This window comes from Lontra canadensis, unplaced genomic scaffold (assembly GCF_010015895.1).
Source record: "Lontra canadensis isolate GAN:19392208 unplaced genomic scaffold, GSC_riverotter_1.0 scaffold25, whole genome shotgun sequence".
In the NCBI taxonomy this organism is placed as follows: Eukaryota; Metazoa; Chordata; class Mammalia; order Carnivora; family Mustelidae; genus Lontra; species Lontra canadensis.
The window spans coordinates 18261763-18289127 of record NW_022631019.1 but is presented as its reverse complement, the minus strand read 5'-3'; the positions used below and the strand labels follow the sequence as shown (position 1 = coordinate 18289127).

General features: G+C 46.2%; 1 protein-coding gene across 1 annotated transcript in view; it reads left to right on the top strand.

Moving 5' to 3' along the window:
* Window positions 1-26404, top strand: part of RHCE (Rh blood group CcEe antigens) — a 36525-nt gene extending 10121 nt beyond the window's left edge. Inside the window, exons 3-10 of the mRNA XM_032863800.1 lie at window positions 2528-2678; window positions 7388-7538; window positions 8310-8476; window positions 10376-10513; window positions 12696-12829; window positions 18016-18101; window positions 21457-21530; window positions 26154-26404. Coding sequence (XP_032719691.1) covers window positions 2528-2678; window positions 7388-7538; window positions 8310-8476; window positions 10376-10513; window positions 12696-12829; window positions 18016-18101; window positions 21457-21530; window positions 26154-26180 — 928 coding nt within the window. The 3' untranslated portion in view covers window positions 26181-26404. The remainder of the gene's footprint in view (window positions 1-2527; window positions 2679-7387; window positions 7539-8309; window positions 8477-10375; window positions 10514-12695; window positions 12830-18015; window positions 18102-21456; window positions 21531-26153) is intronic.
* The last annotated feature ends 961 nt before the right edge of the window (window positions 26405-27365 follow it).

The window sequence follows — 27365 nt, the reverse complement described above, 5'->3', positions numbered from 1 at the left end:
TCTGCAACCCCTTCCCACACCCTCCAGGGTGGTTATGACATGAACCATAGACAAGTCAGTTCCCTATTGGCCCTGAAAAAACCCTCCACATTTTTTCTTCTAACAAGTTTTAGAGCTAATCCCCATGGGGATTCGATACCCACTCCTCCACCCCCACAGCCAAAAAACAGCTGGGAAGAGGCAAAGGTTACTGTCTGAAAGAATTCTGACAGTGGTGGCCCCGTTCCGGCCTTTCTGCTGCCTTGGCTTAATGTCTCACAAACCTTCAGCCTCTTGCCCCTTAATGTGCAGGCCTAACTGGGCTGTTCCTTCTAAGGTACCTCGCCCACAGCAGCCAACTTGTTTTTGACTCAGTCCAGGAAGACAAGAAGAGGCCATTTGCAGCCTGAGTGAGCTCCCCTGCCCCACCCTTGACAGCCTGGATCCTCCCAGCCGTGACCCCCACTGGGACTGGCTTCACAGATTTGAACAATGAGCTCCTTCCTGACCTTTCCAAGGACCTGGCTGGTTCAGGGGGCGGTGCACAGGCCTGCCTCCCGACAGGGTCCTCCCCTTCTCCCTTGGCCTCACCCACACTGTGCTGCCTGACTTGGCACTGAATTGCCTTGAGTCACTGATGACCAGTCCCTTTGGGGCAGGGGCCTGTCCTGCTCAGCTTTGTCCTTCATTTGCCTCCTGCAGTAATGACTTCCTAAATGGTTATTGGAACCAAAATGAAAATAAAAGGAACCCTGAAAGTTGTGATATTTTTAACACTGTATTTTGAGAGGTTCAGGAGGGCTCCCTTGGAGGATAAGTAGCCATAAGCAACCCTCTTACTGTGCTTGACACATATTAACTCACTTTACCCTTATGACAGCTTCACAGGCCTGGCCTCCACCTTACAAATGAGGATACTGAGGCACAGAGTGGTTCAGTAATTTGCCCAAGATCACACAGCCAGGAAGGGTGTCCAACCTAGGCTGGCTGGATTGGAGACTGTACTCCTGAACACTGCACTTCACAGTCTCAACAATTCCCCAGCGCTGACCGGCCCCTGGGGTCTGACATCCTACCACAGCACGCATCTCTTGAATTAGACCCTTGCCAATTAAGTGAACACTCACCAAAAGACATAACACGTCCAGTCACAATGAAATTTTGTCTAATTCCTGTTCTAAATAACTCCCAATCCCTAAGAGACTCCTTCTCCAGGCCCTTGGCCCTCTGCTGATTGTCCCTCTGAAGTCCTTGGGCCGTAAGCAAGGTTACTACGTTGGCAGCAAATGCTGGGGAGGCTGTGTCCAGACTCCAGAATACAAGCTTTAGATCCAGGCTGACTGGGTTTGGACCTCACATTTGTCATTAGCTAACGTTAAGGCCAAAAGAGTTGCCTCTTCTAGTCTCAGTGTCCTTTTCTGTAATGTAGAGGTACTGAATGGTACCCTCCATTTCTAGAGGGCCACTTAGAAGATTAAAACTTAAATGAGGTGGTGTAGTTGTAAGCCTGTTATACATAATGCTTAACAAATTATCATTATTTTGTAGTGGTGGTTGTAGCATCAGGGAGGGGAGTTGGTCTCAGAGCAAGGTGCCTGGAGAGAGTGGGTTGGTTTAACCACCATGATTATTCTGCTCATCGCCATCTCCCCCAGGAAGCCCTCCCTGATAAGTCCAGTACACACTGCTCTCTCCCTCCACGGAACCCCTCTAGCCATGTAATATCAGGGATAGTCTTAGCAGACAGACTCACAATGTCAGCCCCATCTCCACAGCTGGATCATAAGGGCCTTGAAAACGAACTGTTTTCTCCTAAATCCCCATACTGAGCTAGCTCATTTGTCAAGGGAAGAAAGGAATCAGCAGTAGTGGTAATAATGTGGGCTTCTACTCCTGAATTAGTTCTTTGTGCCAATCACAGAGCTGGACACACAAGCACAGATATTCCTTCTAATCCCCACAGCACTACCGTGAGATAAATATTATCATCACTCCTATTTTACAGATGAAGAAACAGGCTCAGTGAGATTAAATAGTTGCTCAAGTGAAAAAGCTGGGACCGGAAGCAGGCTTGTCCTACTTCTAAACTGTCTCTTTCCATGACCAAGGAGACCCAGGCGGAGGCGGGGGGCTGAATGTCTGGCAGGCCAGCAGGTGAAGAGCGCCCTCTATTGAGCATCTTTGTGAGATGCAGACAGAAGAGAAGCCGTGGGCAGAACCCCAGTTGTCAGACACTAGAAGGGGGTCTTGAGGGTACAATCAGCCTCTGTAAGTGACCATGATATTCCTACGAGAAATTCAGAATGGCCTCAGTGTGAATGAGTATGTGAAGATCAATTTCTCGCCCTGATGCCTCCCTGATGGGGGAAGAAGCCCACGGAAACCCCAGATGGGGCAGCATCAGTTCCCATGAGGGTGGAATCTTGTCTCCTTCTTCTCCTACCGTGTCCCTAGTTTTTTAGACAGTGCCAGGGTTGTTGAATGAGTGAATGAATGAATAATGAATGAGAGGCTCCTTTTCGGTCATTCCTGTATCTCTCTCCCCCAGAATTAAGCTAGCCACCATGAGTGCTATGTCTGTGCTCATCTCAGTGGGTGCCGTGCTGGGGAAGACCAACCTGTTGCAGCTGACATTGATGGCACTGGTGGAGGTGACAGTCTTTGTCACCATGATGATGATTGACAGGCACTACCTCAATGTGAGTCACGGTGCTGTGAGGAGGGGACTTTGGGGAGGAGGGGTGTGGAGGTGGACGGGTGTGGGTACTACCTCCATTTGGTGGAGTTTCTGGGATTTAAAAATTATGAAGACAGACCCAGATGGGGTTCCAAAATTGTGATCTGTGCTAAGTGTTTAAATATAGCAACCTAATGGTTTTAACTGGTGGTGGTGCAGTCACTCGTGATGACAAGGTCTAAGGTTTGACAGGGCATATGGGTGGCAGAAGTCTAATGTTGGCAAGTTATTAGAAGAGACAGGGTCAAGGAACAGAGAGAAAGAGTTGGATGGATCAAGATGATGACCTGGAGGAGTGATGGAGAGAAAGATGGTAAGGCAGCTGCTGAAATCCTTAGAGACCAAGAGGCAGGTGGATAATCAGCAAGGAGTGTAGTCTGCTGGTGCATCCTTCAAGGGTGCTGGAGATATTTGGGGAAGGAAAAGGAACAATGGTCTAGGGGCGCCTGGGTGGCTCAGTCGTTAAACATTTGCCTTCGGCTCAGGTCATGATCCCAGGGTCCTGGTATTGAGCCCTGCATCAGGCTCCCTGCTCAGCGGGAAGCCTGCTTCTCCCTTCTCTCTCTCCTCTGGCTTGTGTACCCTCTCTCACTGTCTCTCTGTCAAATAAATAAATGTCTCTCTGTCAAATCTTTTTAAAAAAAGGAACAATGGTCTAGAAGCTTAGATTTGAAGTTCTTATCATTTACTAATTTTTGGTTCTTTTCATCTGTCTATATGACTTTATTTTAACCCCTAACTACTTCAGCGTATATTTCCTACAAACAAGGGCATTCTTGGAGCACCTGGGTCATTCAGTTGGTGAGGCATCTGCATTCCACTTGGGTCATGATCCTGGGGTCCTGGGATCGAGCTCCATGTAGGGATTCCTGCTCAGCGGGGAGCCTGCTTCTCCCTCTCCCTTTGTCTGCCGCTCCCCCTGCTTGTGCTCTCTCTCACTCTCTCTCTGTCAAATGATTAAATAAAACCTTAAGAAAAAAAAACCAAGGGCATTCTTTTACATAATCATCATTTAATTAACAAACCTTGGAAATTAATATTGACATATTATTACCTTATTCAAATTTCACCAATTTTCCCAATAATATCCTCTTACAGCAATATCTATCTATCTATCTATCTATCTATCTATCTATCTTTTTGGTCCATCACACTTTGCATTCAGTTCTCATGCCTCCTTAAACTGAATCTGGAAGTTTCTTTGTTTTTCTTGATATTTCATGAACTTGATTGTTTTGAGGTTACAAGCCAGTTATTTTGTAGGATGTGGGTTTGTCTACTGTTTCCTCATGATTAGTTGGAAGGTGTGCATTTTTTGGCAGGAATTACACAGAAGAAGTGATGTTGTGTCCTTCTCAGTGCATGTATCAAGAGACACATGTTGTCCATTGGGCCCATTACTGAGGATGTTAATTCTGGTCACCTGTTAAGATGTCCAGGCTTTTCCATTGTAAAGTTACTATTTTCCCCTTTGTAATTAATAAGCATTGTGTGAGGGAGACAATTGTCTGTCAAATCCTGTTTTTTATCAAACTTTCACCCACTGACTTTAGCATCTGTTGTTTTCTGTTTTTGTTTTTTGCCTGAATCAATTAGATGATTGTCAATATTGGTTTTCTTTTTCTTTTTTGGTGGTGGTGGTGGGGGGTAACTGGGTGGCTCAGTTGGTTAGGCATCTGACTTTGGCTCAATCATGATCTCAGGGTGCTGGGGAAAAATCCCCACATTGGGCTCCCAACTAAGCAGGGAGTCAGCTTTTTCCTCTTCCTCTGCCCCTCCCCCTGCTCATGCTCTCTCTCTCTCTCAAAGAAAGAAAGAAAATCTTAAAAAAAAAAAAAAAAAAGAAAAAGATGTTATTATTTTTTTTTTAAAGATTTTATTTATTTGTCAGAGAGAGAGGGAGAGAGAGCGAGCACAGGCAGACAGAATGGCAGACAGAGGCAGAGGGAGAAGCAGGCTCCCTGCCGAGCAAGGAGCCCGATGCGGGACTCGATTCCAGGACGCTGGGATCCAGGACGCTGGGATCATAACCTGAGCCGAAGGCAGCTGCTTAACCAACTGAGCCACCCAGGCGTCCCGAAAAAGATGTTATTTTTAATTAGTCTCTACAACCAACATAGGGCTCAAACCTACAACTACCAGAACAATAGTCGCATACTCTAGGGACTGAGCCAACCAGGCGCAGAAAACCAACCAGGTTTTCTAATTCCATCTTCCCCTCCACAACCATTAGTTAGCATTCCGCTGTAAGAAAGAACTTACTTTTCTTCTCCATTCAGGCATGCATGCACTAATTCATTCATTCATTCCTTCATTCATTCATTTCACTATGGGCTCATGGAGTCACCCAGACATACTTTCATTTTTTGCTTTTTCTCTCTGCTTACCGTAAGGGCTAACTGCAACTCCTTGGTTTCAAGGAAGAAAACTGCACTGCAGCTTTTTTTAGGCAGAGAGCGGGCAGGAATAGCAGCCAGCAATCGCAGCCAGACTCAGGACTGGAATTGCTTATGAGAAGTCTTTAAAATCCCAGGTAGTTCAAGCTCTCCATCTTTTGTTCTATTCCTCTCCCTATATCTAACTTCTGTGCACATCAGCATTCTCTTCAGTGGAGAACATGTTCTCTCCCACCCCTTTCGTTTCTGGGATTCTAACTCCCAGATCCTGCGGGAAACAACGCTCTTGCCTATCAGCGGGTCCCACTTCTACGGTCCAGTAAGAAAGAACCTGATTGGCTCACGCCACCACGTGTCTGCTTTGGTCCAATCAGCTGCAGCAAGCGTGGGGGCGGGGTCATGCGGTGAACACGTGGCAAGAGGTAAATTCCCAGAGTTGAACCTGTCGCCGCAGGCGGTGCACGGTAAACGTTTTCCTACTTTAAAAGGCCGCAGTGATGCAAAGCCATCTATCTCCTCTCTTTGCGGCTTTGACTTTCTAGTTTAGTTGGTGCAGGGGAGCGTTCAACACTGATTTTGAAGGTTGGCTGCTTCACCTCAAGACGTCAGTTCAGCCGGGGTTTATTGAGTGGAAAGGCTCGGGGGGAAACCGTAGACAGCAACCAGAACTCTTTCAGTGGTGGCAACTCCAGAAACGAGTTCAGGGCTCCACCTCAATCGTCCCCACGTGTGTTTCTGGATTCCGGGAGAGGACCTCGAACATGAAAAATGCAAGACTACAGGCAACTTCATTTTCATGTATGCCTGAAATCTGTGAATGTATCCTTCCCATTCATTCATTCCTTTCACAGATATTTATCCAGTGCCTATTATGTACCGGGCATCTTTTCTGCAGTGGAAAAATCCAGCTGTGATGGACCTTCCATTCCAGAGGGAAAGCTTGCCAATAAGCAATCACATAGGCAAACCATACAGCATGTTAGATAGTGATAAGTATCATAGGGAAAAAATAAAATGAGAAAGGGACTAAGAAGAGTTGAGGGGGGATAAAATGTTAGATAAGGTGGCCAAGAAAGGCTTCCCCTAGTAAATAATTTTGAGTTGAGACATGAAGGCAAGGAGTGCACAAGCCAAGTGGTTGTCTGAGCACAGTGGCAGGTCAAGGGCAGCCGGGTGGGAATGGCCTGCCTCTTCCAGGAGTATTTTATCACCCACACTGCTTAGAATTGTTGGCACGTGGTGATAATAAAAAGCAGACAGACTTCTAATAGCTTTTATTATTGCTTTAAATTCTCTCCAGACAATGCATGCCCTTACTGCCTGCACCCCTGGTGGGCCACTCCTCCACCTTGCATTCCAGGCATTGGAAAGGCCAAAGTGAAGTGAGACTGATGTGGGAGCATGCCGATGGGTTGAGAAAGAGCGAGGAGAGTGTGTCAGGAGTGGAGCAGGAAATGAAGTCAGGGAGGTTAGGGGAGAGCAGGTCACACAGGGTTTACCGGTCATAGCCAGAACACAGAATTTGAATTGAGCGAGAGAGGAACCATTGGAAAATTCTGAGCAGAGATGGCCGTGAACTGACATAGATGTTGGTAGGGTCACTCTGGTTACTGTGTGGAAAGTAGTTGTACAGGGACAAGGGTGGAAATGGGGAGACCAGTTAGAAGGTTACTGCAATAATTTGGGGGTAGTGATGGTGGGGCTTAAATCAAGGTGGGGTCAGTGAAACCTGATGGTAACAATTCTGCCAATTCTGGATATCTTTTGAAGGCAGAGTTGACAGGACTTGCTAATAGTCCAATAAGTTGTTATTTGATACTAACTTTGATTTTACTAACTTTGATATTCATAAAGCAAAATTAGCCTATGTCAAGAATTTACTAAAGGCGCAAGTTTGGTATTATAACAAGTCTGGCTGCTTCCTGCCACCACGTTTATATCCCTCATCGCTCCATAATTTCTGCTGAAAGGTAGGAAGCAGTGGGGGTGCACATCCGTGTGACTTTTTGTCTCCCCTAAATAGATCTCAGCCAAAAACGGGGAATAGCTACTGATAAGGCCAACCAGCAACTTCTCTGGAATAAATACGTGGCTGCTCCCAGGTCCCCTCTGAAAAGGGAACTGCTAGGCAGGAGAAGCTCCAAACACCAGTGCCATGATTCCAAGACACACCTCCTGAGCTTAGGTGAAGCTCAGAATCTCGTCTCCAAGGTACAGGCGGCTGGCGCATGCGCGAAGGCTGCTGGCGCTCACCGCCGTGCTGGCTTTGTTGCAGGTGGACGCCCACGTAAGCATGATGCACATCCACGTGTTTGCGACCTATTTTGGGCTGATGGTGGCCTGGTTCCTCTCGAGGTCTCTGAATGAGAGAGTGGAGCAGGAGAAGACTCAGACAGAAAAGAGATCCAGTTTGTTTACCATGCTGGGTGAGGACAAGGTGGGGTTGTGGGGTGGGGGGAGCTGGGGGTGGGAGTGGGGGGGGTTGGGGGGGTCCCACCCCGGGAGTGAGTGGGAGGCTCTCCAGTGGCTCTGTGGGAAAATCTTCCTCCTTTACCAACCTGCCTGGGGTGCTTGGAGCCACTCCGTGATGACTTAGCTCCCCAAGTAGTGTGTTGGATGGATTCACAATCCCTTCTAGGGCAAGGCTCTTCACTAATATCCACAGGAGATGGGCCACTCCTTACCCTTGAGTTTAAATCAATTTGTCTCATCTTTTTGTCTTCATGTGAAGGGAGGGAACTGGACAACTGGAGAAAGCAGAGGCCAGCTGTGGAGAGAGGGACAGCACGGGGAAGAGAACAGTAGTACAGGGGTTATCAGGCAGAGCAGCCTCAGAAAGGCAGAAGCTAGACTGTGGGAGAGGCCAAGAGGAAATCGGGCAGTGAGCTGGACAACCAGCCATGAGGCCAAATCAAAGTGGCACATCACGTTTTCAGAATAAGCATTTGGCCATCACAGGCTGGGCTCGGGAGGCCTAGGGGTTGATGATTTCAACTCTCTGGGCCTTCGTGGTTTTGCCTGCAAAATATGTTAGCTGGGCCCTATCAACTTGGGAATTCAGAGGAGACATGATTTGCCCCAAAAGTCACAGAGCTAAAAAGGGACAAAGCTGAGACGCCTGTTCTAGGAAGGCCCTGCAGGCTCAGGGTTTGGGGTAGCAGTGCTGGCTGTGGCCGATGACCCTCTCTGACCCCCAGGAACCCTCTTCTTGTGGATATTCTGGCCGAATTTCAACTCTGCTCTGTTGGACTCTCCAATAGAAAGGAAGAATGCCGTGTTCAGCACCTACTATGCTCTCGCGGCCAGCACGGTGACAGCCATCTCTGTGTCAGTCTTGGCTCACTCCCAGAGGAAGATCAACATGGTGAGGACGGCCCTGCCCCTTGGGCAACACTCAGGTCTTCTAGGCTGGACAAATATCCATGCCCCCTGTCCCAGAGCCAGACCTGCAGGGTGGGAAACATTACTATGGGTGACAGAGCTTTTTCTGCAGTGTCTTGGGGTATCAGAAAGGGCACTGGCTTATCAAAATGGGAACTGGAATTTGGAGACTAGGAAATGATCCAAGGCTTTCTGAGGGGAGTGATCAAGTCTATCAGTGTTGACACCAAACAGACCCATGTTTGAACCCTGTTTCTGCTGGTTACCAGCCACCACGAGCAAGAGTCAGCACAGAAAAGCTAGAATAGAATCAGTCAGGCTCTCTCCTTCCCTAAGAAATTTCAAGAATAGAATTGGAGGTAAAGAAGGATGTTATCACCCTAGCTGTGTGACCCTGGGCAAGTGCCTTACACTTTGGGAGCCACAACTAGCTCATGTGTAAAGTGGTAATTAAGAGACAAGGCACATGACATGCTCTATGGGGGATATAGGGCTGAGCCAACATTAGCCATGTTATCAGTGTAGCCAGGAGACTGTGTGAGTTTCGGGGAGAGCGAGAGAGATGGGTGAAAGGATAGAGCTAAAGATGAAACAAGTTTCCATGACGATCAGCTATGAGGCCAGCCAGCCAGAGGTGGTGGGGAAAAGTCCAGAGAGACAACAGGGCCGAGAGTGGACAGAACATGGCCATGAGCGACAGGTTAAGCACTAGGGGGAGTGGGTGGCTTTCTGGGGGAGCTCCATGGTGGCAGGGAGTCGGATCAGAAAACGTGGGGACTTCTAGGGAGGCAGGTGTGGCCCGAAGGTCAGGGAAGCCCAGAAGCTGGTCCCAGGCCCCAGAGCCCGGACCTGGTTGGAGTTGAGAGGGCAGAGGGAAGTAGCATGAGAGCAAAGCAAGGCCCCAGTTCTGGAGGAAAAAAGGACACAGTGGAGATGTGACCCAGGAACGAGAGCTAGCTGGTTAAAGCTGGGTAGTAGGACAGGGGGGCATAAGCACCTAATAGTCAATAATAATGATAAAAATAGTAAAAACAATAATAATGGTTTATATTTCTTTTTTTTAAAGATTTTATTTATTTATTTGACAGAGATCACAAGTAGGTAGAGACGCAGGCGTTGGGGGGGCAGGCTCCCCACTGAGCAGAGAGCCCGATGTGGGGTTCGATCCCAGAACCCTGGGATCATGACCCTAGCGGAAGGCAGAGGCTTTACCCCTCTGAGCCACCCAGGTGCCCTGGCTTATATTTCTTGAGCCCTTGAGCAGAGTCTTCCATGTGGTAACTCATTTAGTCTTACAATAGTGGTATTAAGCAGGTACAATCAAAACCCTGTTCTTCTGGTGGAAAAGTTGAAACATGAATGGCTCAGTGCCCAAGGACACATCGCTAACAGGTGTGAGGGTGGCTAGGATACACTTTCAAGTTCAATACCTCCTCATCAGGGTGACTGCTCCCTGAGCCTGAGAAGTGGCATAAGATAAGACCATTGATGAAGGTCATGTAGTCTCAGCAGAGAGGAGGGGATGGTTTCAAGGTAAGTGAAGGAGGGAAGACATCACAGTGTCGCTGGTTACCAGCTTATGGAGTGACCCTGGGCAAGATGCTGTCCGCTCGGGGCACCTGGGTGGCTCAGTGAGTTAAAGCCTCTGCCTTCAGCTCAGGTCATGATCCCAGGGTCCTGGGATTGAGCCCTGCATCGCATTGGGCTCTTTGCTCAGCAGGGAGCCTGCTTCCTCCTCTCTCTCTGTCTGCCTCTCTGCCTACTTGTGATCTCTGTCTATCAAATAAATAAGTAAAATCTTAAAAAACAAAAGAATAAAAAAAGAAAAGATGCTGTCCTCTCTGGACCTCGCTTCATTCGCCCACAAGCTGTTTCTCTGCAGACTCATATCCACAATGCAGTACTGGCTGGAGGTGTGGCTGTGGGCGCCTCATGTCATCTGATCACTTCGCCTTGGCTTGCCATGGTGCTGGGCTTTATGGCTGGACTGATCTCCATCGGGGGAGCCCTGTGCCTGCCGGTAAGGAGCTGGGCACCTAATACCTGATTTGGCTTAGACCTGCAGGGCCCTGGGAACATGGTGGGCCGTCATGTGGTGCCACGCACTGCAGTAGGCCGGCATTGGCACCTTCTCAGGCAGGCTTCGGAGCTTGGGTGAGGGGCCCCCCTCCCAGGCCGTACTGTGTATTTGTTAGGATCTTGGGAGCAAGGAGTAGAACCCGTTCAACTTTGCTCAGGCACAGGGGGGAATATTATAAGGCTGCTGGGGTGTGACAGAACCCAAGGACAGGGATGCTGCTGGGAACCCAGGAATGGTTGACACCAGGGACAGGAATGTGTGGGGAGCCCAAGCGGTCCCTGCTCTTCTTTCTTTGCTTTTCCTGAGTATCTGCTTTATTCCCATTCTGTAGACTTCCTTCCCCTTCTCCTCATGCTCTACATGGTGGAATGTAGTCTTGCTCTTTAGGAGAGCAGCTAGATGGAATTTCTTGGCTCCATTCCCAAGTGTTCTGGAGAAGGGACTCATGGGTTTAGTTTGGACAGGGTGTTTATCTTTGGCTGGGAGTGTGGGGGACGGGACATAACGTACATATCTGGCTGCTGTCCATGAGCCTCGTGAATGAGGGTGGGAGGGGCGGCAGCCAGAAAGGGATGCTGGGCTAACCGAGGTCATGCCCACTTCTGATTGTTTGGTTCTTCTGAGTGGATGGACTTTTCCTCCTTCAACATCCAGCAAGTACTGATAATACCAGGATACCCCACAACAACCAATTTGTTATAAAACACTTAGAAGAGAAATAATTTCAGAGCAGCAACTCTTTGTGGGTTTGAAGCCTTGGTAGAAGAGAAAGGAGGAGACTTTTGGATGGCTCAAGAAACTGAATTTGGATGAATAATGGGTATTCAAGGAGGCAATTGCAATCCAGAATAGGGGAAACTGTACCAACAGTCTCATCTGACCAGTGATGGGGCAGTCTGCTTTTCATCTTTGGAATTGCAATGAATCTTTCTTATCTCCTGTGCTTTGAGACCCTATGGTGAAAGGCGGAAGTGTGCAGGGAAACCTGCATAAATTCTCATCAGGCTGGATGTCCATTGCTTTCTTTATGCCTGTTTCCTTGATTCCATCACTGGGGGAATGGTTCAGAGATGATTCACTCATTCATTCATCTGTCCCTTCATTCATTCATTCACGGATGTTTTAACACGTATTGTGCTTCCCAAGCTATGGTGTAGTGAGGGCAACGGACCAATAAACATAACACAGCTCATCTAAGCCAGCCTGAGTTGGATCAGGAAATGCTTCCTGGAGCAGAGGCTGTCTCAGCCGAGTGTTGACAGATGACTGATATCAGCCAGGCAAAGTAAAGGGAAATGTATCCCAGACGGAAGGAGCAGTGTGTTCCAAGGCTCAGTGGTGAGAAGAACAGAATGCCCAGGCAGGAAACAGACGCTGCAGCACTGGGCTCACCTGGGAGTGTGGTGGGACCACAGTCCTGAAAGCTGGGAGATACTCAGGTGTGGCTCCTGGGCAGCATGAGGAGTCTGAAGACAGTGGGGGATGCCAAGGGGGAAACTCACATGTCCTATTTGCATTCGTATCCAAATTTGTTGGTTCATGGTCCCCCAGGGAGGCTAAGTGGTGAAGGGAAAGGGTGCTGAAGGCAAGTCCAGAGCGGGGTCAGAATCTTTTCTTCTCGTTAGCCATGGTGTCTTTGGGATGGCAGTTACATTTAGGCTGGACCAGCGGGTCTCAGTCACCGTCCGGGGACATTTGACAATATCTGCAGACACATTTTGGTTAACACATGGTGCGGGGGCTGCTCCTGGCATATTGAGAGTGGGGCCCAGGTGTGCTGCTGAACATCCTACAGCCTTTTCACAACACAGAAGTATCAGCCCCGAGTGTGAGTAGGGCCCGGGCTAGACCCAGGTGTGGTCAGGGGGCCAGCAGCATTGGCATCACCTGGAACTTTGTGAGAAATGCAGAATCTCAGGCCCCAGGCCCACTAAACCTGACCCTGCAGTTTCGCATGCTCCCTACGTGGTGCAAGTGCACATTCAGGTCTGAGGAGCCCTGCTGGAGGGGAGCCCCAAAGCCTGACCCTCGTGGGTGGCCCTGGAGGCCAAGGATCCGTGGAAAGGCTGGAGAGGGGCTGTCATTCTTCCATGTACAGCTGCTTATTGGATGTTTGTTCCAGGGATATTTTAACCAGGTGCTGGGGACCCATGACACCTGCGGCGTGCACTACACCTTCGGCTTGCCAGGTCTGCTCGGCGGGATCACCTACATTCTGCTGATCATCTATGAGGTCAACTGGACCACAAAGTCCATGTAGGTGACTTGGTTTATCTCCTTCACACGCAATCCAGCTCAGGAAGAAATGAGCCCCAAGCCATGCTTGCGTTCAGAGCCAGGCACTCAGCCAGGCACTCGGCAAATATTTCTCGACACGATTAGCGATACGTTCTACCTAGCCTCTGCCTCTCCAGGCCATGTCTTCTTTCCAAAGAGGACAGCTTGGGTGCTGGTCAAAGACAGTTGTGAGTCCCGCCCCTCAAACGCAGACAGAGCAAGTTGATGGGGCCCAAGCCAGTTGGGTCTGTGGTTTAACCCCTGGTGGTTTATTTAGGTCATGGTGAAGAGCGTGTCATGGAGTCAGACTCATCTTGACCTCTTGCTAGCTGGGCGTGCTACCTAACCTCTGTGAGCCGCATGGCCTGGTGTGAACGCAGGTCATAACAAGGCCTCCCCTCATAGGGTAGTTGGAGGCTGCTTGAGGCCAGGCCCCTTGTGGTTAAAAGTATTTAATACTTCAATGTAGACGAATGCTAAGCACAGACCATCTTTGAGGCCCAGAGAGAGAAGAAGTTTGGCAAAGATCTCGCTGGGAGGCAGGAGCGTGGGCCTCGGGACTAGGATCAGATCCTGTGCCCTCCAGAGAGTGGACTCCAGTGACTGGTTTGACATACCTTAGCCCCGGCCATCACCTCCCAGAGGTTGTGTGAATATCTTCCAGGTGTGGCTCACATAAAATGAAAGAGTGACTTGAGCATGATACAGGGATGGATTTTTCCAGATGACCTGTTACAGTGATAACAATAATAATAGTACTGGTAATAATCACCACTGTTTATTGGCTGCTTTCTAGGTGCTAGGCCCTAGGCTAAATGCGCCACACGCATCATCTTATTTAATCCTCGCCACCACCCTGAGAGGTATTATTACCATACTCTAAGAGATGGTACATATGGGGAGTTACCTGTCCTAAGTCCCTTGGCTGGAACATGGCTGTCCGAGTAATGAGCACCAGAGTTTGGTGATGAGGAGCTCACTGTGTTTGGAGGCATCTCGGAGCAATCATGGAGGGCTGGGTCCCTTGTAGCTCTGACAACAGAGATGGCCACAGCCCCACATTATAGGAATCACATCGCTCCTTGAACTGCTTGGGGTAAGAGGGATCCCACCTCCAGGTGGGGAGAAGATGGTCTGTGTGAAGCAAGACACCTCCATGATGGGTTCCAATGGTGTTTCTGCCACTGTTTTCATAGCTGTGCAACTCAGCAAATCCTTTCCTCTCTCGGAGCCCCCAGATCCTTCTCTGTAAAGCTCAGGTGCTTGCAGGGGCCAGGCAGATAAGGTTACAAAATGAGAGCAGTGAGAAGAGGCTGGGAAGTCATGGGTGACTGGTCTGAAATCAGTCAGCACCAGGTAGCCATGACTGTGCCAGGACCCAGGCTCAGTGTCCCCAGATCTAATGACTTTTTAAGAGAAGCCAGAAATCCAGAGTTACGCACTTGCGCTCCCAAGCACTGGCAGGAGATTCAGAATCATTAGAAACATCCTGTGGGTCAAATTCTGCTCATGGGCAGCCAACCTGTGCCTTTTGAACCACCAATCCTTCTAGCTCCCCAGTTCTGTGCTTCTGTGGCTCTCCTAGGGCGGTGGTTCTCCACAGCACTAACATCACCTGGAACTTGCTAGAAATGCAAATCCTACCCTAACTAGACCTGCACTGTTAGAAACCTAGTGGTGTGGGCCCAGCAACCTGTGGGTCAACCAGCCCTCTATGGGATTCTCCTACAAACTAGTTTGAGACTACTAGCCTAGAGCAAACAACAAACAAAGAACAAAATGAAAACAAAGGTCAGCCGACCAAAGGTATGCTGCTTACAAGGACTAACAAACTACTCTCCAGGAAAACAAAGCCCCGATTGCAGATAGTGGCCAAGTGCAAGCCATCCAGGGACTATCACTGAACTGGGAGTTGGGAAGGGTTGAGAACAGGGACCAGGATGGGACTGTGGAGGACCAAGTAGTTGTCCCCTCTCCTCTGCAGGAATCCAGACAAGGGAAGGGCATAGCAACAGAAATGACACCTCTTAGAGAGGCCTCTGGTCAGCTTGAAGTCAAGGGCAGAAGCTTCAGGGAGGGACGGACCTGTGGTCCCCTTTACCAGCCGTGTGACCTTAGGCACAGTATACTCAAACTCCTCGAGTTTCAGTTTGGTCTGCATGATGGGAGGATAAGATCTGCGTCTGGGGGCTGCTCTGAGGATTCAGCAGGGAGTGAACACCCTCTTATCTTCATGATGATTCTTGCTACTGTGGCTTCTACAGGAAAGAGGGACAAAGGACTAGCTGGGAGTCAGACCACTCAGTGTGACACGTGGAGCAACTGCTTATGGGCGTGGCGTCATTGAGCCAAGGGACTGGCTTTTCATTCACTCCGCCTACAGGGTGTTTGTTGAGCTCCAATGAGGGAAGCAGATGGGAGCTGTGCTTGCCGCTGGGAGGGGGTGGGGTTTCCTCTGAACTGTGGCATTTAAGTGGTGCAAAGACACACTTAGCTAACCTTGAATCATGCAGACCAGACACTGTGCTTTAATTATTCAGTCTTTTGGTTGCATCAGAGAGAAAGGCTGCACTCAGGTGCTAAGTGTCCTCGCGCTTGTGCCAATGCCAGGTTGGCAGGCCACCGAGGCAGCCTCCAGCTGAGATCTAAGCACTCAGGCTGCATCTGCGGGAGACTTTAGCCACACTTTGTTTGCACTGCATCTTTTTATAGTTACCTCCCATTTCTCTAACATATTGACTCAAAGTTTCCTTTTAAAGATATTTATTTAAAAGTAAAAATAAGTCCACTTGAAGAAATTAAAAAAAAAATAGTATCCTTGGAATGTCAATATGGCCAAATTTGTGAAGGTAACCCACAAATGCCAAAATTTGGGAGAGATCTGCCTGGTCTTCGTGGGTAGAAAGGGTTTGAGTCCCAGGAGCCACTCATGCCAAGCCATGTGACATTGGAGGCGCTGGTTCACCTTTCTAAGCTGGATCTCCCCATTTGTGAATTAGGGACACCAACAACTTGCCCAGAGGGCTGCTCCAGCATCATATGAAATCACATAGTAAACACCGGGAGCAGAGGGCATGGTGCAGGGGAGCCCACCCTGCCTGGGGACTGTCAACATGGCTGGCTCTGTGCCATCCATTGCTGCTTTCAGGTGACATCAGGATAGAGTGAACTGGGGGGTTGGCAGTTAGCAGATTCAGGGTCAGCTTCCATGCTACCATTTAATGTCACTTAAAAAAACAACAACAACACATTTTTGTAGTATAATCTACAGCCAGAGAAGTACAACTATCATCAGGGCTCCACTTGGTAAATTTTCTGACACGCCCAGGTAATCAGCCCCCAGAACTCCTTCATGTCCCATCCCAGGGCACCCATGAACCTGACTTCCAACACCATCAATTTTGCCTGCTTTTGTCCTTCATGTTCATGGACTCCTACAGGAAGTCTGTAGCTGTCGTGTGCCTGGCTTTGACTCTATTCTGTAGTTGTGAGACTCTCCCACATTGTTCATTTTTATTGGGGTAGTGGGGTAGAGTGTAGAATTGTGCTTGGGTTTACTTCATAAGGGTGACTGAGTGATGACATGGAGAGGTCAATGTCATTGATGGAAAAGTTTAATGTTACAGTTCTCCTGGAAGTTAGAGGCACAGCACACCATATAGGGCCCCACAAAACCTTATCAACCCAGGGACCAGGCAGCCTAGAGAGAGGGGAACTGAGACTATGCCTTCAGGTGGATGGCAGTGGGGGAATGGGGGAATGGGGGAGTCCCCTGTTGGGCAGGAACTGAGAGCATATGTTAGAGTTTGTGTTTGGGGGTTTATAATATGAATTTTGCACTCCCAGGAAATCTGACTTGCTGGAGAGAGAACAGTAAACAATTTCAGCCATTAGTTGGGCCTTGTGATAAATGAGTGCCATGTAGACAAATACAGAATCTAAGAAACACAGTTAAAATAAGTGTTCCATTGTGTGAATACGAAACAATTTATCCATTACTGACAAGCATTTGGGTTCTTTCCAGTTTGGAGCTATTATGAACATTCTAGTATTTCTGCTATGAACATTCTAGCACCTTTTTTTTAGAACATACAAATGCTCTTCTGTTGAGTAAATGCCTAATAGCAGAATTTTTGGATCACAGCATTCATATAATCCATTTTAGAGGATATTACCCATTTCCCACTGTAGTTTGTGCCAGTCCAATCACCCTTGGCACCTAAGAGTTCCCTTTCCCTCATATATTCTCCAAACCCCATATTTTCCTTCATTTTAAGTTTATCCAATTAGGCACCAAACATCACTTTAATTTCAATTTCTCTGATGACCAATTAAGTGCAACAATTTTCATATGCTTTCTGGACATTTGAACAACTCTTGTGAATTGTGAAATGTTTGTCCAGGTTCTTTTGCCCATTTTTTCTCTTGTGTTCTGCCTTTTTCATATAGATTTGTAGGAATTCTGGATATAGAGTCTTTGTCATATAAATGTATTGTGAATATCTTCTCCCATTTTGTGGGTTATATTTCACCTTCTTAATAGTACCTTTCGATGAACAGAAGTTCTTAATTTTAACACAGTTCAATTCATCATTGTTCCCCTCAAGTTTGTGGGTCCTGTTTAAGAAATCTTTGCCTACTGCAAGGTCAAGTAGATGTCCTCCCAGGCCACTTCATAGTTTAAAGTGAGGTCTTGGGATCACCTAGGAGAGAGGACAGGGAAGTATGTTCAACAGGGGTGGGCTGGGGAGGTGAGCCTGAGAGCTATGCTCTACTCCATCTTGTCCTGATAGAAATAGAACTTTCATCCTTCATCTTTAATTGCCTCATGAGGGAACAGAGAGGTTAGGTGACTTGCCCAGGATCCTGCAGCTAGTGACAGTCCTTGGACTTAAACTTGGGTTTTCTGCCTCCTGGTTGGGTTGATCATCTGTTGTTTCTGAGAATTGAAGTCAGCCAAAGAGGATCTTGGAATCCCCTCTTTCCCTCCTTCATGTCTGTGGAGCTTTGCAGGAACACGACAGTGGACTGTGTTACCTGAGGAGAGGAGTTGTTCTTCTGGTAGCCCTTCCTGACAGCGTCACTGCTGTTGCAGACAGTCCTTCTTGACCCCAATGAGCTCTGCAGTCTTGATTCCTGAATGTGACCACGTCCTACTTTGTCAGTTCTAGGATCGACATCCAGTTGTTCTTTGGTGCTGGGACACTCGGCTTGGCCATGGCTTCAGGTCTGATAGCTGGTGTTTTGACAGGTGAGTATGAGACCACCCTTCTTCCCCCATGGCCCAGGGCACAGGACTTGAGGCCAGAGGGCATCTGGCCCATGGCCACATGTGTCTGTGCCCTCCCCTTCCCTGTGAACCCCCACAGCTCAAGCCAAATGATGCAAAGGGGCTCAGACCTTGATTAACAACAAAAACAGAATCACATAATTTCAGAATTAGAAAGGCCCTCAGAGGTTACCTGCTGGAGGTGTGGACTCTGAGGATCAGAGAAAGTAAGAGGCTTTCTGGAGCTTACAAGTAGCAGGGAGTGGCAACAATGCAGCCTCTTGAGCCCAGGGCTGTTGATTTCACCCAATTTTGTACAGTAAGCCAAGGAAACCCTTATGCCAAAAAGTTTACCTTCATTCCCTGAGAATACCCATACTATTATTTTGTTCAGCAAGTATTTATTCAATAGCTACTATGAGCCAGGGCACTATTCTTAGGCACTAGGGATGCAACAGTGAACAAAACACGTTCCCTGATCTCATGGAGCTGATATTCTAGTGGAGGGGGAGGGGACAATAAACAGATAAGTAGAGTGTTTATTATGTCAGAGATGGTAAGTGCTATAAAAAGAAATAACTCAGGGTAGAATTTCATTTCATTTCATTTCATTTCATTTCATTTCATTTCATTTCATTTCATTTCATGGGATGCTCTTTTAGAAGGTTGGGAAGGGAAGACCTATCTAAATAAGTTGACCTTTAAGCAGAAACCTGAAAAGGAAAGAGGGAAGGAAACATACCATGTGTTTATTTGGCAGAAGAGCATTCCATGAAAAGGGAGAGCAAGTGCAAAGGCCCTGAGGCAGGAGCAAAGCATGCTTAGTATGGTGGATATGGATAGAGTGAAAAGGAGAGTGGCAGGGCTTGAGGACAGAATGGTAACAAGGAGCCAGATCATTCTGAGAGATGGGAAACCACTGGAAATCTTTAAACAGAGGATTGAAGTATACCTTTGCTCCTGCAATATGACAGAATGGCAGAGATCCTTTGAGAGTTACTAATTTGCCAGTCTTATTTATATGCTAGGAGAAAATGTGATTTCTGTCCAGAAGTGCTCACCTTTATTCTACAAACAAATAGCCTTATTGGTTAGACACTCATATACTGTGTCCCTAAGAGGGAATGAATACAAAAGAAGAGACAAAATAGCATAATCAGACATAAAGGAGTTGTGTGGCATTGGGCACATTAGTTTAGTCTCTCTGGGCCTTGGGCGGCTTCTCTGTAAAATGAAAGGACGATGGCTTCTCTTCTGCTCCAAAACATGTAGAAAGGTCCTTTTGGGAATTGCCTGGGCGACTTTAGAGAGCAAGACTGACTAGAATTGCTCTAATGTACCCACTGGCCTCAACTTTCTGCAGTCAGGGTGATTGATTAAATACAGATGAGACAAATACCTCCCTCCATAAGTTCACATTCTCTTCGTGGTGGCACTGTAATCCTGAGTAGGGTGACCACATTTTAGCAAGTGAAAATACAAGATGCCCATTTTTTAAGTTCCACATTAACTGAGCATCCTGTATTTTATCTGGATATTTTATCACCTCCTCTGGACTGTGACACCGTTCACCATTGTCACTAGTATTCACAAAGTGAAACTGACTTGCACTGTTTAGTAAAACCCCTCAGAGGGTTTTGGGTTTTTGTTTTGTTTTGTTTTGTTTTGTTTTGCTTTTTGTCTTTTTGTTTTTTTATGCTTGCCTGGAGTTAAAAAAAGAGAATAGAGTATTGTTTCTTTAACAGTTAAGACCAGGAGCATCTGGGTGGCTCAGTGGGTTAAAGCCTCTGCCTTTGGCTCGGTTCATGATCCCAGGGTCCTGGGATCAAGCCCCGCATTGGGCTCTCTGCACAGTGGGGAGCCTGCTTCCCTTCCTCTCTCTCTGCCTGCTTCTCGGCCTGCTGTGATCTCTGTATGTCAAATAAATAAATAAAAATCTTTTTAAAAAAAGTTAAGACCAATGAGCATTCCTCTTTACGTGTGGCTTTGAACGTAAGAACACTGGTGAATAAAAAGAACATGAACAATGGAAGGGGAAAGGAGACCACCGGGCAGCCCAGATAGCATCAAGTTGACCCCCTAAAGCTGAGCATTTTGCTTGCCAGGAGGTCCCCCCGATTTGGGATCTGTCTACACTGACATAGGAAGCAATCCCCCCCAAGCATGGTTATTGGGTTTCCCAGCTGCGACCGATTAGAAATGGCAGGTTAGAAGTGGGACAGGTTTCTAGAGGTAAGGCCCACTGGGAGAAGTGAGAGATGAAAGGAGACAGCCTAACAGAAGAAAAGAAATTCTTAAAAGCCCGACACTAGAACATGAAAGCTTGAGCTGCTAAACACCAACCACCCTCAACAGCTACGTATTTCCTCTGCATTAGATAGCGCATTTCATAAATGGACGTTCCTAGCAATTGTTCTGATTTAAAAAAAACAAACAGTCTAAATGTGTTTAGTGTTATGTCATAAGACAAGAAAATATATTTTGGATGCATTTTCATCAGTGGTGAGTAAGCCTCTGCTATCTGGAAAGTTCGTGTAGGTGTTTGAGATTATTTCTGAATAATCCCAGCTAAACGAGGTGTGCTGGTTACACCCTACGTGTCAATATCGGTTAAAGGTGTGCATTAAAAGAGGAAAATGTGAATAAGTACACGCCTACTCTTGTTAATCTTACTACTTAATACTTGGGGACCCATCACCATTAAAAATACACAGATACATCTATCAATGGCATTTCCCTGGTTCATATGAAAGTTGAGCAATCCCTTCGTGTATCCTGGGAAGTTTGGCCGACTTTGCACCGCTGCAGGAATACGCAGGGCCAGGCTCTCTGGGGAGAGGCTGGATGGGTGAAAAGAAAAATAGGCACAAAAGCAAGCTGTTATAAACTACTTTCCCAACTACACTAGTGGCGTCTTGAGCCGAGGTCACAGAGTTTATTGGCGCCAGCAACGCCGCACTGACAGGAACGCAGAATTGGAGTTGCTGTCCATGGTAGCTCTTGTGTCAAGTACAGATCAGCTTTTCAGCGGGAGCGCCATCTGACAGGGCTCTTATATTCCAACTTGGGAAGCATGTCAGATCGGTAGCTACATCTCTCAGTATCATCTAAATCCTTTGGAGAAAATAGCTCTCCCCAGTTTTCTTTTAAGAGATGTCTAGAGAACTAATAAGGCTGGTCCAGGAAGGCCAGCGCTTCAATTTGTCTGTCTTCTGGCTGTAGAAGAAGAAAGGATTTTTGTTGAGCTAACCATAGCTGGCCTATGATATTTTGATTAATTTTGAGGTAACAGATGCTGTGCTCTAAAGATTTAACATGCAATATTGAATTTTAACAGGTTTGGTCTTAAGCCTCAAAATATTTAAGGCACCTCCTGCGGCCAAACATTTTGATGACCAGGCTTTCTGGGAGGTAAGATTTTGAACGGAATGTCATTGATGCTGAGTGAATGAACTTAAAAAGATAATCTGTTACATCTATATATAGGTTGACTTCGTGTTTGTGAGAACAAACTAGAAACAAAATTGTGTATGTGTGTGTGTGTTGGTGAGGGCTGGGGGAGTGGTAAAGGTTACCATTCCCCTGACGCCTCAGTCATTGAGGGTCCGAGATGTGAAAATGGCCACTGGCCTTACTTCCCCCATCTGGGGTCATCAGCGTGGGTAGGTGGTTTGCCCTAAAGGCCATCGAGTCATGCAGTGCCCGAGCCAGCAGATCCAATTTCATTCGACAGACGCACTGACTGGAGCCATGACCGTCTGTGTTTTCACAGCAAGTGTGTGGCAGAGCTGGATCTAGAACACAACTCTTAACACTCAGTAGCCAGTGGACACAAGACCACTTGTACTGTGGAGTCCGGGATCATTTAGCCAAAGGACAGAGAGCTCGAACAACGCGGCTGCTGCCAAGGGTCTCTGTGTCCTGTGTAGCATTTGTTGTCATGACTAGTCTAGAAAGAGGCTCTAGAGAGAGGTTCCCTGTCACCCCACTGCACACCTCCCTCTAACCAACACTCATGGTTCACCAAGTACTCTGATGTGTCACCTTACATAACTCCCATTTGATGCTGAGGTTGGCTGGGCAAACATTGCAAAATTATAAATTGGAAGTGGAGGCTGACTGAGGTCAGAGTAATGCCCAGCATCATCCCTTTGTGAACGGCAGAGATAAGACCAGGAACTAGACCTCCCGAGTCCCAAGCCAATCCTTTTTCCACCTGGCATGCCTAGATACTGATCACTAGAGGGACTGAAAACCAGCCTCATTATGGGCCTTGGCATTAGTGTTTGTAGAGAGAACCTGCCCTTTCTTTTCCTCTGTCTCTTCCTTTGTCTCTTTTTTTTCCTCTGCTTCCTCCTTTTCATGTCAAAGAGCTTTACGGAGGTCTAACTGATTATGACACACATATTTAAAATATACAATTTGATATATTTAAACATATTTATATGCCCATGAAACTATCATATCAGTCTTTTATCAGTCAAGATAATGAACATGTCCATTGCCACCATGTTTCCTTGCACCTCTTTGTAACTATCCTTCCCTATCCACCCTATTCCATCCCAAGCAACCGCTGAACTGCCTTCTGTCCAATAGATTCATTTACATTTTCTATAATTTTATATAAATGAATCACACAGTACATTCTTTTTCTGGCTTCTTTTACTCAGCATAATTATTCTGAGAGTCATCTACGTTGTTGCTAATAAACGGGCTCATCCTGTACCAGCATCTCCCTATAGCCAGTCTCTCTCAGTCCCTGCAAGCGTGCTTGCCCCTTTGGTGGTAGCAGGGTTAAATCTAGTGAAAGGACGCAGAGAACTGGTTTAATTCATCCGTTCATTCCACAAGTATTTATTGAGTAACCCCTCTCTACCAAGCATGCTGCTAATTAACCAGGGATGCCACAAACGGGACCAATATCCAGCTCAATTATTTGAGTTGCAATAAATATTTGCTGAATAAATGAAGGGAACTTGAGGAACCTGGTCTAACGCTGGGCACTTGGTGAAGTGGAACCCTGGGTATGGACCTAGAATGGGAAGACGTGAATTCCAGTCCCCATTCTTCAAGGTCTCATGGAGGCATGTACCATGACCTTTCTTACTGGTAAACTAACGGTAATCTTTGTTCTACCTCACTGGGTTGTTTCAAAGACCAAATAAGGTAATAATGGCTATAACTACATTTTGTAAACTATAAAATGCAAAGCACTACACAAACAGGAAAGCTTATTACTGGGAGTTTAGTCAACCACGAAGGAATACGTAAGCATGACAGTTATCATCTATCATAAGCCGATGGGTTCCAATTTTATGTTAGATGCTTTTTGGCATTATCTGATTTTATCCTTACAATAACTCTGCACAAGAATAAGCATCCCTGTCTTAAAGATGAAGAATGGGGTGCCTGGGTGGCACAGTCAGTGAAGCATCTGATTCTTGGTTTTGGCTCACGTCATGATCTTGGGGTTGTGAGATCAAGCCACACGTCGGCTCTGGGCTCAGCACTGAGTCTGCATTAAGACTCTCTCTCCCTCTCCTTGTGCCCCTCTCCCCACCACACTCTTTCTCTTTCTAACATGAATGAGTCTAAAAAAAAAAAGAGTCACTTGTCCAAAATGACAAAGCTAGTAAATGGAAAAGGAGGAATTTGAACTGATATCTGTTTGGCTCCAAAGAAACAGCTACTGCTCCTGGAGGACAATTACTTCTCCCCTCCTTCCCCCACTATTCTGATTAATCCTCTTACAGCTGAGCAGAACATTTATTCAGCAGTAGAACACAGCTTTCATTGGAAAAGCCGAATATTCATTAAGAGGCAAGAATTCAAACTTCCAAAGCTGATAAATCCAGGGGTAATTTTTTTTTCTTTTTTTGGTAAACCATCCAAAAAGACATTTTAATCATTATCGAATGTCCTAATGCATTTCAGAGAACCAAAGACCTGGGGATTGGAAAGGATATTCCTTCCCTTGTTGCCCAAACCATGCCTGGCAGTTCACCACTCCCCAAAGGTACCCCTGTCATCCTCCGATGATTCTATTACTAATTAATCATTCATTCACTAATTAATTCCATTTAATGACTTACCTAATATATGACAGAGCTCTTGTGTAAAGAGTTGGAGAGATAAATCTAAATGAAATGCAGTTCTAGCTCTCAAGGAACCACATACCCTAATGCTCTGTCTTCCTTTAGATTACAATGATCCTTCTGCAGATACTGATTTATAAAAATTCAGTTCCTGACACAATTTTTCATAAACTCCCTCCTTCAACTTTTTATTTCAATTTAATAACCCATGGATTTTATTTCATGCTTTCCAAAGCACAAGGACTCCCCGACATCCACTCATTAAAATTAATTCCACAGTTAACCTTTCTGAAAATAGGTTTTTTGTGAGTCTATTGCAGACAAGCCCCTGTCCTGGGTACTGTGTGGGGGATCAGAGAAACTAGGGCTTTCACTATGTAGGACTGGATCTTTCTCTGTGCACAGCTCTGCTAAGCACTGAGTAATCCTGGCAGCAGCTGCTGGACAAATCAAAGAAGGGAAAGACCATGAGTTTGGGGAGGTCAGGGAATGTGGAACTTGGGAGTTGTGTTGGACTTGGCTAAGTGGCAGGAAGTGAAAGACATTCCAAGCAAGGGGCAGGTTGTGAGCAAGAACCGGAGAAGCAGGAGGCAACCTGGCTCAGCAGCATGGTTGGTGAAGGGAAGGATGAAAGGTAGGCACGAGCCACTTGACTCAGCCTCCAGGCATTTAGAGGCTCCTGAAAGTTTAAGTGGGTAAATTACAGGATAAGGTTTTTAGAGCTGAGTAAAGACTGAGCTCGTGGGATGGATTCTGAAATGAGCACAACATGCTGAAGTTCATCCATTGGCTTCTGAATGAGTATTTGCAGTTTATTTTTAAAATGATTTTATTGCCAAGAAACATAAACCCCACCACTGTTTTAGCACATAAATACCCGGGAATGTGTTGAGTCCCTCCTGCTGTGTTAGGCAAAATTCTCAAGAGCTAGCCTCACCACACTGGCATCACCCCTGCTTCTGATTTCAGATACATGTTCCAGACACACAGTAAAGATCCAACAAATGCTTGTTCAACAGAAATGAGGAGAGCAGGTTTCTAAAGCAGAGTAGGAAAACAGATTAGGAGCCTGTCAACAGACTCCTCCCCTCTTGGAGAGGTCCCTGAACACAGCCTTGTTCTGGAAGGCAGTGCCTTCAGGGACGTCACTTTACTTCTCTGGGGCTCAGTTTCTTCATTTGTAAAATGAGATCAAATTCCACATTGTGGAGTCAGACGGATCTGGGTTCTACCACCCCTTGTTCTGTGATCGTCAGAGCCCCATTATTCTTATCCCTGTAGAGATAGGAACAGTAATATCTCACCAGGTTGTTTTAAGGGTTAAAGGGAGATGTATGTGAGATGATAGCACACGGATCCTCAAAAAACACCCCATAAGTGTTAGCCACTCTGATTTCCACTTCTACAACTCTGTGGCCCATGGTACTAGATGCAGTGATTTATGGCATGGTGGGACGTGGCACCCCCCAAGAACTTAGGAGATGCTCAGCTTGCAGAAGAGAAGACCCAAAGGAGATCTAAGAACAATCTTCAAATCTTCAAAGATTATCATGTAGAAAAGGACAAATATTTGTTTCCTATAGGCTTCTCCAAAGAATTTAACTAGGCCCAGTGGACAATGCTGTATAAATTGTTAACAATTTGAACTTGTCTGCAAAATGGAATGAATTACTTCATATGGTAGTGCATCCTCTATCACTGGGGACATTCAAACAAAAGCCAGATCACGATTTACCAATGACTCATATAAAGAGCTGTAAGATATGAGATCTAAGAGTTCTTCCCATTCAGATTTTGCAGAAGACCCTCTAAGACCTTTGTGATGACATATTTTTGTCAACATGTCAGTTTCCAGAGATCAAGCCAGAATCAATATGTGTGTAAATTTTAAGACTATAAGGGTTCATCTGTAATAAAAATGTTTGCTTTGCTTTCACAGTTTCCTCATTTGGCTACTGGATTTTAAGCAAAACCATCCAACAAAAACAAGGCCTGTCTGAAAATGAGACAACTTCTTTTCACTGTTGCCTCCCCTTTTTTGTGGATGACACTCATTACAGCAAAGTCTCCTTATATACAATGAAACAAGGTCAAAGAGATGAACTTGATATTAAAAAATAAGATTAAAAATGTATTTGAATGGTAATTTCATAATAGTTTAAAATAAATGTTTGGTTTCATTAAAGATGATGCTATCAGTATTTTCTTGGGTGCAGACATGCAGTTAAGGTATTGGTTCAATTTTATTGACAATTCTTAGATTCTTTCTCATGCTTAACAAAGCATGCTATGCCACCCAGTGAACTCTTGTCTATAATCGTTGAACACAGAATATTAAATAGGGAAAAATTAAGAATTCACTTATATTTAGTCCTATAATATGGACATTGTGTTTCTACTCCAGCAGTTTCACAAAGTAGTTCTTATACCCTGGGTATATTCTGAATTTGACTGCAGGGAAAGATGTGGTCAGTTGTGGAAATACAGTGTCTCAAGATTACAAAACTAATTCTGTGACCTTGAGAAAATCATTTACGTTTCCACGGCCTGGGTTCCCCCAACTGTAAAAAGAGGTGAACCTTCAACCTCTCAGATGTCCTTGAACTCTCTGAAAACCCACCATGGGTGATGGCTACGGGATGGCAGCAACATGGCCATTTCTCTGAGTGTGTCTGGATGCCTAGGCGATATTCCAGATGTACAAGGTGAAAGATCACGTAGCTGGTGTGGACAAGAGCACCACAATTTAAACCATCTAGGAGATATTCTGTGTTTCAGGAAGGGCTAACTGTAGCAAGTTTTATGAAAGAAAACATTTCAAGCTGCATTTCTAAAGAACATGTATCCCATAGTTAACTAGCTCATTTAAAAAAAGATTCCCATTTTGCCAAGGGGGGAGGGAGCCTGAGAGAAAGCAGGGTTCCAAAAGGAACAGACTGTCAGAGTTCTCAGTAGTATATGTTTGTAACTTTAACTGACCTTGCTGGTCTATTTTGAGGTTAGTGGTTCAATACAGAGACACAGGGAAACTTGGAATTCAATTTATTGTCAAATCAACAACAAAAAAAATTGTCGCCTGAGTAAAGACTAGTGTCCAGTCTCTATCTTTTTCCTCTTTCCTTCAATGGTAGACGGGGAGTGACTGTCAGCA